General features: G+C 47.2%; 1 protein-coding gene across 1 annotated transcript in view; it reads left to right on the top strand.

The window, feature by feature from the left end:
• LOC135400797 (acetylcholinesterase-1-like) overlaps nt 1-8825 on the top strand; it is a 45240-nt gene extending 36415 nt beyond the window's left edge. The window contains exons 4-10 of the mRNA XM_064632714.1: nt 972-1278; nt 3396-3624; nt 5162-5397; nt 5782-5985; nt 7210-7464; nt 7536-7759; nt 8461-8825. Coding sequence (XP_064488784.1) covers nt 972-1278; nt 3396-3624; nt 5162-5397; nt 5782-5985; nt 7210-7464; nt 7536-7759; nt 8461-8611 — 1606 coding nt within the window. The 3' untranslated portion in view covers nt 8612-8825. The remainder of the gene's footprint in view (nt 1-971; nt 1279-3395; nt 3625-5161; nt 5398-5781; nt 5986-7209; nt 7465-7535; nt 7760-8460) is intronic.
• Nucleotides 8826-12602: the final 3777 nt, after the last annotated feature.

Here is a 12602-nt window from a genome sequence, read left to right as displayed (position 1 = left end):
CCTACTACGGCTGACTTAATTTCATTATTTCCTGAGTCAAATAAATGTATGATGCACTTCTATCCTTATTTCACCACGTTACCGTCAGCAATGGTGTAGAACATCGCCACACAAGGAGATGAAACTTCACAATCACAAAATAAAGTTGTTTTATCCGTATTTATTTCGTCTCGAGTTGATACAGCATCATTGTTAATCCATTCGGGTGCACACAATCATTCTTAGCTGTCAACGCGGCTATGCCTCGAATATCGCCGATATTACCGATATCATCCAGCGTACATCTCACATAAGCAACAAAAACAATCGCCAACCCGATAACAGTGCCTTCAGAAAGCAGAAAGCAACGCCCGCCTGCCTTCGAGGCGTTTGAGCAACAACCAAACACCCCTACACGCGAGTGGAACAGCCCGAAACGCGCCCTCCCAATAGTAGGGTTGTCTTTGTTGATGTTTGACGCTGTGTATGTGCTGTCTGTCCATGCGTCATTCGTCCAAGAAACACATAACCTTCGCGTTGCAAATGGAAGTCGGCCACACGCTCTAGCACAGTCAGGAAACACTTCACTGGAATGAAAATTTTGTTTTGTCACGAAAATCAAGCTCCGATCGCAAAACAACCGCGAAACGAACGTCAGGAACCCCAACAGGAGGAACAATATGCGTCACTTCCGTGGTCTGCTACGGCGGCGCAGCGACGTTCACCAGGGGCTCAGAGCGCTCAGCGGCCAAACTTTATATCTCGATTATGGTGGCATTTCAACGAATATACGTAAATCTCAGTCGAATTCCGCATTTTTTTTATACACACCGCAATATGAGGTAAAGAGCTTTTGCAGCTTATTTTCACTTCCGTCGTCCTTTAAGCGACCAGGCCTTGTTTCTAGGTAGTTCTGCCATAGCACGCTAGCATTAAGACCAGAGCGGCCTTCCCTACGCATACTGATCGAGTTTATCCTGTTACTCCAACAGTTACAGCAAGTTGATAATATGCATTCTCCTGCTAATTGGCGGACTAGGCCTACTTCTGTTATACTTGTCGCGAACGTCTTCGGAGCGCACCACCGTCTTCATCCAAGCGAAATGGAGCCGCTACCGGGGTTTCAAGAACAGCTTCCAAGGACGGCCTGTGTACACTTTTCTGGGCATTCCATTTGGTGAGAACACTTCGGGCGAAAATCGGTTCCGGAAGGCCAATTTGGTCGTGCCTTCTGGTACGGTTGATACCACCAGACAGAAACCGTCCTGCACGCAGCTGCCCCTGACAATATTGCACAAGGTATGTGTACTTCGCGCAGCGCAAGCGTTTCCAAACATAATATCGAGCGAGTCAAGCGACGCGGATGTGGCTGGATCCGCTATATATTAAATGTGGAGCTTGGGGCGAAAGATAATGTCTTTATGCAGCCACTCGCCATTCTCTTACTCTTCATTGTGTACATGGTCAAGAGCTGTCGTTGAACGAAATGCGGGTAAAAGGCTCCCAATATATGCAGTGATGGGCGGTACTTGAAGTACTCGGTACTTTTAGGGGTAGTTTTACTTAAAGGGATTGTGACAGGTCATCCCAGGTTATCCGAGATAAACGTACAAGATAGTTCTTTGCACCGATGTGAACCTGCATTGAAAGTTCCACAGCGAAGAGGGTGATAGAAGCGGAGAAAATGGGCACCGTGAATACCGAAGCACATGCGGCTCTGACATCACAGCCCTCGCCGCCGCCAGAGAGGCAGCGCACGAGAAGTCTCGTGCTTACGGCAGCCAATGGGAATAGACGCAGCACTGAGCTCATGTGACGTCCGCGCTTTGCTTGGGAGTGTGTTCGAGGGCTTGTATCTCGCCAAGTACGACAGGTAGAAGAATAATTATTTTTTCCTCAATATTCTGGCGTGCAGTACAACGCGTTCATGATGTAATGAACCACATCTATGAAAGTGTCTTAAATTAACTTTTTAATGATACAAGCTACAAAGTTGTCCCAATGAGAACATCTGTTCCTTTCGGTCACCTGATATCGTAGCCGTTTTCAGAACAAAAATCCGTTCGATAGATCGCCCGCAAAAAATTCGTGAATGAACGCCATTTTTTCTTTATTTTGTTCATTGCGCTTCGTAGAAGACGCGTCTTTCCTTCACCCCCAATGTGAGATGAAGAAAGAGCACACTATCGCCTCTCACGTCCTGGAAAAAGATTAAAAGGAAACAGAAAATGCAACCCAAGATAAGGCCAGTTCCGATAGTCACCCGATACATTTGTTTTTGTTTTGTTTCCGCAAGTTAAAGCTCATCTTCGACGCATGAGGCGGCCCTGTACTCCTTTCCCCTCTCACGTTGGGGATGAAGGAAATACGCGTCTGCGAAGATGCGCAATGAACAAAATAAAGAAAAAAATGGCGTTCCTTCACTAATTTTTTGCGGGCGATCTATCGAACGGATTTTTGTTCTGAAAACGGCTACGATATCAGGTGACCGAAAGGAACAGATGTTCTCATTGGGACAACTTTGTCGCTTTTATAATTAACAAGTTAATTAATGAAAGTTAATTAAGACATTGCCTTTGGACTTTGTTAATGCCCTCCTAGGGAGTGCTCTTCAGCATATGCTATATTGCAATTGATTTCATCTTGGAAAAAGTGTTATATATATTTTTTAAAAATATGTTCACAGTTAGCGTGGACACCCTGTATATATATATATATGTTAGTGCAGCATCCTAGTGACGCCCAAGAAGGCAAGTTTTGAGACTTCGATGGGGCGTTGGAAGATTCATTTGAGCAATAGGGACTAGTTCATTTCCCATATGAAGACGACCGCTGCCAATGACCCGTCCATAATAGATAATAGCGGCGTCAACGTCTTCACATGTATTTTTGCAAATTGGTCGACTTACACTCTAGTTTACATGTCGATTACTGTTTTGTTTTTGTTTTTTGTGTGTGTTTCCAAATCGGGGGAAAAATTTTATTTTATTTTAGAATCTGTAAAACAGGGCAAAATTGGGTGATATCATGTGAAAGAGCAGATTTTCAGGCAAAGCAAAAAAATTGAGCATAAGAATACACGGGATGACAAGAGACCACGCCGGGTGCGAAGTCCACACGTGTGTCTGAGTTTATGCTTTGGCGAGTTCGGTTCTCGGGGTTTTCCTATTTCTACCCGAAGTGAAGACGATGCAAATCGGGGGGGGGGGGGGGGGGGGGTAAAAACGAGTTTTGCCGTGTTTGACCTGAAACTACAGGGCTCTATTTGTGCGGTAGGTTGCCTGGTCCATTTCATTTCACGTTCATGGCTCTCCTGTTCTTTATTCCCACTGTGTCAGCAACCTTTAGTTTATGCAGCTGGTCTAAGGCTACTGTCCTCATATGTTTCTTCCTATGGTTTATTACAATCTTCTCAGGATTATAAAGAGAGCGCCATGACATCAGAGGATTGCTTACACTTAAACCTGTGGACTCCGTCGCTACCCTCTCCTACGTACAACCCCAATAAAACTGTACTGGTTTTCTTGAACGGGTGCGCTTTCAAATGGGGTTCGAACGGACACTACGACGCCACGCCACTGAGTTCCCTCGGGGACATCATCGTCATCGTACCAAACTACAGACTCCACGTTCTCGGCTTTCTTGGTACGTCGTACTCTGTTGCAAACTCTTACTACGTATTCCCGCTCCGTACTGAAGAATCCCTATAGAGCCCAGTGCAGTGGCCTTGACAGCGCTTCCTGTTCGCAACACGTGCATAGGGAGTCGCAGTTTGGGTGCGCTTACGCTCCTCTAAAATTCGCTATAGTCGTGTTCAACTTAAGAAGGACAATAAATCTAGTCCGTCGACTACATACGCCGTTGATGATAAGGAGACGCAATAGCGCGACAGGAGAAATACTGCAGCGCCACCATGCGCCATCAGTAGGGGAGCGTACTCTCTGCTGCAGCGAAGTGTCATGCGCTGGGTGTCGAACCGAAACGTTTTTCGTTCCGGTTTCCGTTCCGGTTACGTCATAAACGATCCGGTACCGGTTCTGCTCCGGAGTAAAAAAATAACGGTTCATACCGGTTTTTAACCGGTTCCGCTTCTGCTGGGAATATTCATCCCCACACACACACACAAAAAAAATCATTGTTAAAAATGTAAACCCGTTTATTCGGCATACATGGTATTTAATATTAATAGACAGCTGTGAAATTGGTAGCTCCTGGTTCCTGTAGGTTACTATCTGCTCAAATGGGCTTTCTCCTATCTTGAAGCGTATGCTACAAACGGACTTGTTTGTCGTGATGTCATACGTAAAGTACTTTCTTGCTGGGTTGGAGCGATCGCGTCCCATCCGAATGTCTGTTTCTACTGTCTAGCCAGCAAGCACCACCGCACGAGCACGACGCAAATCGAGGAACACCTTCACTCACAAACGCGCTCGACGGCTCCGTTTTATTTTCTTCGTGTCCTGTCCCCAAAAGAGTTGCCACTTCGCACGGGCTTGCCCTCGCGTATACGTAAATCTATTCAACTTAGCTGCTCTCAAACAAGGGATGCGTTGAGCGACATTACCGATAAAGAAGCCGTTATGCAGCCCCCTTAGGTCGCAGTTTAGTTGAGGAGAGTTTGGGGGGATCAAATTAAAACAAACACTACGGCACATTGCTAGAGAGCCACATGTACCTCTAAGTCTGTGTGCGTGCGCGAACGATAAACCATTACAAAGGGAGCCTAAGGGTCATAGTATACCGACGTACACTCCACCGTAACCGTAACCCTCGTATAGTATCCATGACATGACTTCAGAGCACACGACGTCTGTTTGATTCGCCTATCCGTAGTCCAAACCGGCGAAGTTTTTTCTTGGAACGAAAACCGTTAAATGTATTTTTCGGTTTCCCTCCTGAGCGAAAAAAACGTATACGGTTTCGATTCCGTTCCGGTTCGCACCAAAATAGCGGTTGTTTTCGGTTTTCGGTTCCGGTTTTCGGTTCGCTCCGACACCCTGGCATGCGGCCAGTCTTAGCAGAGAGAGTATGATGGATTACATTGTCTGGCGCGCGGAGAGAGCGTGACCTTTTTACGTCAGCCATCCTATCTGTGGCGCAATAATATTGACGAACTAGATTTCTTTTCCTTCTTAAGTTGAACACGACTATAGGTGCATTTAATGTTATATCTTCACCGCAGGCGATGGCTCTGACGAGGCTCCGGGTAACTTGGCACTATACGACCAAGATTTGGCGCTGCTATGGGTCCGCGAGAATGTTAAATATTTTGGTGGCAACGTCTCTTCGCTTGTACTGCACGGCTACGAAGCTGGAGCTGTTTCCATTGGATACCATATGCTCTCTCCCATCGAAAGTTGGGCGAAGACATCGAGGAGACTTATTCTGCAGAGCGGATCGCCACTGCGTCTGTACAAGGTACTATATATCAAAGCCGGTCACGAAACCTGCACGACTATACTGATGACCACTGGTGTCTAACATGTAGGGGATGACTGTTCTGTAACATTTAAAAGTTCGTGAAAGCTAGTATTGTAGCGACAACGGAAATTAAGTAATCGCCACTGGTAATACAGTTAAGAACATCGCAATACTAGCAATTCTATAAGTCTAAAAAACGAAAGTGATAGCGATACCAAATAAAAGTAACACAATACCGCACTACTATGCGCTTGCCCTGAGGCCACCATATCGCACGAAATACACGACAACGTGCGGCCGAGATATGTTGTTGTTCTTGACCTTGATGTTGCCTGCATTTCGACAATCTTGTGTAATGAAATAACTATTTCCCCTTCCCAGGAAAATACGGACCTGGAAACAGTGATGCACGTTCTGGGGTGTGGCGAATGGGGTTGGCCTTGCTTACGACAGTTGGAAGAGAATATCTTCAGGGAGGCTAACGTCTACAGACATCTTGACTTTAGTCCACGTTTTAACTCGAAGTTCCTGCCCTACTTCGGACCGGCGCACATGATACAAGCAATGCCGATTAAAAATAAAGAGGTACGTTAAGGGAGTATGGCGGGGATACATATTCGAACGAGCGCAAGGCTGCTTCCCCCGGCTGCCAGTCTACATCTCCACTTTATCAACACAAAAGTGGGGCATGCTTTCGTTCTTTTTTCAGTTTATCTTTTCAATTTCTTTTTGCGGTTGTATTTGGCGTCGCTTGTCCCACTTTTGACACGGAGCAGCCGTCCGATCCCCTTGCTTCCCCGCTGTAGCAGGCGATTATGGGCAGCCAATAGAATGCCCGTATGTTCTGACATCGGAACATGCCAGAAACAGCTTTCAAAGACCGCATGGTCGTGTAAAGAAGCACTGAGATGACACCCCCTCCCCCAAATAAAACGAATAAAATCTACGAAAGAACGACGGGTGCAGGTGACCAACGCGAGGCCTGTTCCGCGCATCTTTCAAATATCCTCCTCTCTTGGAATGAGCGTATCGGAGAATGAAGGAAGGAGGAGGGTACGTCGTGACGTAGTTTGTTCCCCTCGCACGTGACTCGTGACGTGAACCGGCACAGCTCAAGCAGGTATAAGCAGCGCGTGAGCCAACAAGGAAAGAACGAAGAAGAAAGGCACAGGGACTTCCCTACGTCACGCGAGGATCGTGACGATCGAGGCTGTCCGTGGCTGCTGTCTCTGACTGTTTCTTCTTTTATTTTTGATTGTTTAGTGACAATACACGGCACAGCGACAATATTTTACATGGTGACTCCTGATGGACAGTTCAACAAATGAGGCTTTCCATGCCAAATGTCACCTCATTGCTCATTTAAGTAGCTCCTCTGGGCTCAAAAGAGTCATGACTCTACTTACTCAACGACCAAACGCACTTCCGGAGTGCGCAACTCGTATCAAATACCCAAAACTTCATACGAAAAAACGGAGTCACGTAAAAACAACAGTAACACGAGTGCAGTGGCGCAATTTCGCCACCGTTCACGCGTTTTGGCGTCATTCAAGTGACGCGGAGGACTCGTCGATGCACCTCGGTCACTTTGGCCCGGCCTCTAGCACCGGCAACGTCCACACGCGGTTCTTCCTTGTACCAAGAACCTTTGCACGCGTTCCTCGAAGCGGAAACACCTGAGCATATGAACCCCCCCGCTCACGGTTAATGCTTCCCATTAAGCAGAGGCTGGTGGGGTCTGGTAGTGTTCGGAGCTAAGCGACGAGCTACTACTTGTTCTCGGTCCGTTATTGTCGTTGTGTTCTTCAGGTACTGCTTGGCAACGTAGCGAATGAAGCCAGCTTCACGGTCGAGCTGTTCAAGCTGCAGAAGAGCCACGTCCATGAGTTGATTGGTGAATCCTCAATCGCTATCTTCCTCAAAGGCGAGCTCGTCAGAGCAGGGGTGACTGAATTCGACGCCGTCAGAGCGTTGTACGCGAATGACTCAGTCTGGGCCAGCGACGCTGCCGGTGGCGTCGCCAGGGCTATATTTGCCGACGCATTTTTCAACTGCCCCGTGCAGGTAGTACATCCGTACATATGTATATTCCTTGGAGGTCGTCTCTGTTCATATACTCTAATCTCCTTTGATAGTATTGGGCAGAGCACCTGGCGTCGCATGGCAGCACCGCCTACAGGTATCTGTGGACACACAAGCCATCCTTTGGACCATGGGCACAGAGGATTTTCGGTCCGACTCAGTACGACGACCTGGCCTTTGTGTTTGGCAGTCCGCTGCTCAATGGTTTCTCCCATACCGACGAGGAGGAGCTCAGTCGACGAACAATTGAAATGTTCAGTGGTTTCGCCAAAACCGGGTAAGAGTTTCATGTAAATCTTCAGGACACCTTTAGATCATCGTAGTAGGTTTCACGGCTCTTTACCTTCTACATTGTCTCACAGGTGAACTTAGAATATCATTAATTGAATACTGTGTTCATGTCTTTGATGTCACTCGGAAGCAGTCAGCAATAATCTGACACCAGTAATCTTTGCGGGGCATATGTTTCTCTCTGTGTATGTGCTGTGTCTGGCTTGCTGTGATGTGCTATATATCTATTCCGCCGATACCGAATGAAATAAAGGGTGGTAACTGACGGTGCTGCACATGACCAAACATACCCAGTGTAAACGTTCAAAGTCACTAAAAAGTAAGTCACTAAAACCCAATGAGTGCCGGCGGCAGTGCTCGAACCACATCAAGATGTCCTGCAACGTTTTTACGGGAAGGACAAGCCATCCACGATCTTCCCATTCTCTCGTGCATGTTTCTTCACTCTTTCACACATTCGGACACGTATCTGGCGGAAACTTGCGATGCACAAGGAAGACATAGAGCCGAGGTTCGAACCATGGGGAAACACTCGTTGGCTTTTTAATTCATTACTTGAATTTCGTGGTTCATTAGGCTGCATGTGTTTGTGTCGTTGCCCAGTGGAACGTACCTCGCCTCTACGTCTTTCCTGAAAAGGGCAGCCCACTCACAAGCGTTCTGTATGTCTTTTTTTTTTTTTTTCAGCGTACTCCCTCGTGTGAACGAAACGCAGTGGCCGGCGTACAGTAAAGTCGACCCAGTGACTGTCGATATTGGACTTCGGGACTTAACTCTGAAGCCTGCATACCGCACCAGTGAATGCTCGCAACTCCGAAAATATCTTACCCGAAAATGATCGATTTCCCACTGACAATAGTATTCTGCAACCCAATCTCCCATTGCAAGCAGTACGCTTCATAACAGCTGATAACTCGTTCGCCCAGAACAGGTGCTTGCAATCTATGGAACGATATTCTATTAACACTGCATTCATTCATGCGCGTCTGTCGATGCTTTCGTTGTCAAGTTTTACTTCGGTTTTATAAGAATTACAACCTTACAACAACCAATCATAAGCAACTACATCTCGTCTTGGCCCTTTGACACATCTTGCGCGCCAGAGGATAATGCGTTCGAATATTCTTTGATGCACAGGTGACAGCCCTTTGGTCAGCCTCTGGTCAGACAGACATTTCGAACAGAACAGTCTCTGAACAAATATCAACGGATCCCGACCTGACACTTTTGTTTTAAATCTACCCCCACCGGATCACTAGATTTTCCACTATAATCAGTGTTACATAGCAGTGGACCCGCTAAGCATCTTTTCTTCTTTTCTGTTCGCAGTCCGTAATTGTTGCGTTCACTTCTTGCTGGACATGCCACTCTTTGACGAATTCGTCGCAGTATGGCACTGCAGCATTGTTCCGAGGCTGTCTGCCAACGTTACCAAAACAAATCATCCTCCATAAACGTTTACTGATACCGTGTGAACATGGTGCATGCACGGAAATTTACGTTATGTCGGCCGGCGAAATTCGGAAATGCGCGCCAAAACTTCCTCGAGAATGAGACAAGCTTCGAGGGATGGCGCCACTCGGTAGCCCCCGCTGGGGAGAACGCGCATGCACACTGTTGATATAGAGCTTCACCATATAGCATGCTCCTAGCCAACCACCATTCCGAATGATATCATTCTGTGTCATGGCTCGTTTAAAACAGGAGGAGGAGCCTATCTGGGACAAGCATAATGTGTCCCAGGTAGGCGCCTCCTCCCATTTTCAGTAAGTAAGGACACAGAATGATATCATTCGGAATGACGGTTGGCTAGGAGCGTGCTATGTGGTGAAGTTCCGTTTCAACACTGCAGAGACTCTAGCCCTGCTACACCTAAAAACAGAGCTTCACCGCATAGCACGCTGTGCGCCAACCATTCCCACCAATGATAGAGTTATCGCTTCTGATTCGAGGAGAGAGAGGGGCGTACGCCTTTTTGTGGCAATTTGGATATATGGTAATTGCCACAAAAAGGCGTACGCCTCCCTCTCTCCTCGAATCAAAATGGAGTGAGGGAGTGAGGAGGGAATCAAAAGGGTGTTCTCAGGGGTATGATACCTACATCGTATCACGGACAGTGGAAGTGTCGGTATAGGTCATTGCACAACTTGTTCCCATTATGCTGCATTGGTATTTTTGTAATGTTTCTGTTAGTCACATCTTTTCTACGCCTTTTGTGTGATACTGAATGCCTTGATCCACTACAGCGCTCGAGAGGTCTCTCATCCGTACCCGCTTGAGAATCCCTTAGTCCTTCCGAGGGCTTCATTCCTTCATCCCAGGATGAGTGAGGGTGACATCACTTCGATGACGCGCGTGGAAGTGCCAATCAGGTGGCTTGTGGCGTGGCGTGATTTTACAGGGCATTCTTGTAAGTGCGCGGTGATAAAACATTGTTAAGCGAAAATCTTGCAGCGACCGGTCTTAATGAACTGCTTGATGCATTAAACATATTTTCGAGCAATTTAGTCAAGCTGGCATTTAGATAATCAAGGAGACGTCAACGCAGAAGGCGTCGGCTAGCCAACGGAACAATTTGAATCCTGGACATCGGAGAACTAGCTTCCGTTCTTTGCTTGGAACGGGCGAAAGGAACGGGGGGAAGGAAAAGTGCGTATTCTGTTCCTATATATGCATGCAACTATATATGCACTGAAAATCTTAATATGCAGTAAAAATCAATATATGCAATGTTTTTGTGCTTCGTAAGAAAGCAATACACCATATTTCAATTTTATTATTTTATTAATTTATAATTCCTATTTTATTAGGGACAGCAAGGTAAAATAAATCCGCCTTCGTTCTGCAGCACACAACAAAAACGCTTTGCCCACAGATCAGAATACATTTCGTTCGGCACTGCATCATGCCAATTAAAATATTACTCCGCCCATCTTCGTAACGCCAGGTGTGGCGTAGGTGACGTACGACCCAACAACTGTATTTTGGCTTTGGAGAGTGGGGAGGTTCATCGCCACAGGCGATACTCTACCCCATTGCTGGTGGGAATGTGGGAAATAAAATAACGAGCCCCTTCACAATAACGATCGAAGTCCAACGGTGTCCGTTTCGATGTGGCCTTTACAGCTCAGTGGCGTTACCACTTGAGACAAGTGCCACTGTGCCACTGTGGTGTGCTTGAGGATCTGGAGCATATTCTTCTTTGCTCCCACTACCAACCTTCCCGAACCCCACACTCAGAGTCTCTTCGTCAGCTAGACTTTCGACCCTTCTCCCTATCGAAATTGCTTGGTCCCTGGCCTAATCCAGCCCAGCAACGCTCTGCGCTCAAAGCTCTTCTGACGTACGACCCATTGGCCATGCACGCAGTGGAGGACGGAGCAGCAGGTTTGGGGCGAACACGGCACCTCATGCCACCGAAAAAATCGATTCCGACCAGTATTTTCGCGAAAGACGACCCAACGCCGCCAAGAAACGAGCAAAACCATCGACGAAGAAAAGGAAAGAAAGAAAGGAAGGAAGCCCTCGCACCTGAAAATATTGCAGAATATGCACTTTTCATGCACTTTATTGCGAAATATGGTTTTTGATCGGTCCCAAACCTTTCATTTTTTCTAAATAAACATATCCCCCCCCCCCCCACCCAAAAGTGTTTTCCATTGTCCACATACGAAACCATATCGAGGAAACATTCATTTGCACGAAAATCTGCTCTCTACTGATGAAAAAATTATTCTGTGAGTAGAAATTTATGCTACACAGCATATTGTATGCAATGTCTACCTCGGCACGCGATGCTCATTGCGTGACGTCACTGAGGCCTCCTGCCCTACCCTGTCTTGTCTTGTGCCCTTCTTGCTGCACGTTGGAGTGTCATGCGTAATGATCAGTGTTTCAAACATTTCTAATGTGGAGTGAATCCCACAGGTCGCCAGTACGTGGCGGCATGTGCGTAATGAAGGAGAAGGGGCTTACGGGGTTCATACCCTCGAAGTCATACTTTTGGAGTGCACTTTGGAAGAGGGAAACTCCTCCTCCCCATGTACAGTCCCCATACATCCCCCCTCCCCAGAAATATTTTTCTGGTACTGCGTGGCGGTACCACGCGATGCGCCCGCCTTGGTCTTTCCTTCATCTACTTTCATCAACGGTAACGTGATATGATCGCGCGATGTGCTCCCATTCCGCTTCCGCTCCGCTTCCTCTCCGCTTCCTCTCCGCTTCCTCTCATCCATTTTCGCCACGGTGAAGTGACGTGATCGGGCGATGCCCTCGCTTCGGTTCCTCCCTCGTTTACTTTCGTTTACGGCGACATGATATAGTCGCGCGATGCGATCGCTCTGGTCCATCCCGCATCTACTTTTGTCAACGGCGACGTGATATGATCGCACGACATAACCACTTCGACCCCTGTCGATGTCACTGTCGCTCACTTCTGTCCCTCTCCCATTTACTTTTTTCAAAGGCGAGGCGAAGGGTCCGCGCTACACCTTCGGTCCCTCTCCCACCTCCTTTTGTCAAGGGAGACGTGATATGAATGCGCGATGCGCTCACTTCTGTCCCTCTCTCTCCCATCTCCTGTTGTCAACGGGGAAGTCATGCGATTGCCGCGATGCACTCATTTCGGTCCCTCTCCACTTTTAATGATTAAATCTGAACAAGGACGAAATACGGATGACACACACTTAACGCTAATACCAGCGCTAATAATCAATTCACCAACAGACCTAAATGGCTGTTTCGAACATCTACTTTTGTCAACAGCGACGTGACATGATCATTCACTTCGGTCCCTCTCCGATCTAGTTTTATCAAAGTAAATTCATGTA

The sequence above is a fragment of the Ornithodoros turicata genome, chromosome 7, assembly GCF_037126465.1.
Source record: "Ornithodoros turicata isolate Travis chromosome 7, ASM3712646v1, whole genome shotgun sequence".
Lineage (NCBI taxonomy): Eukaryota > Metazoa > Arthropoda > Arachnida > Ixodida > Argasidae > Ornithodoros > Ornithodoros turicata.
This window is presented reverse-complemented; position numbering and strand designations above follow the sequence as displayed.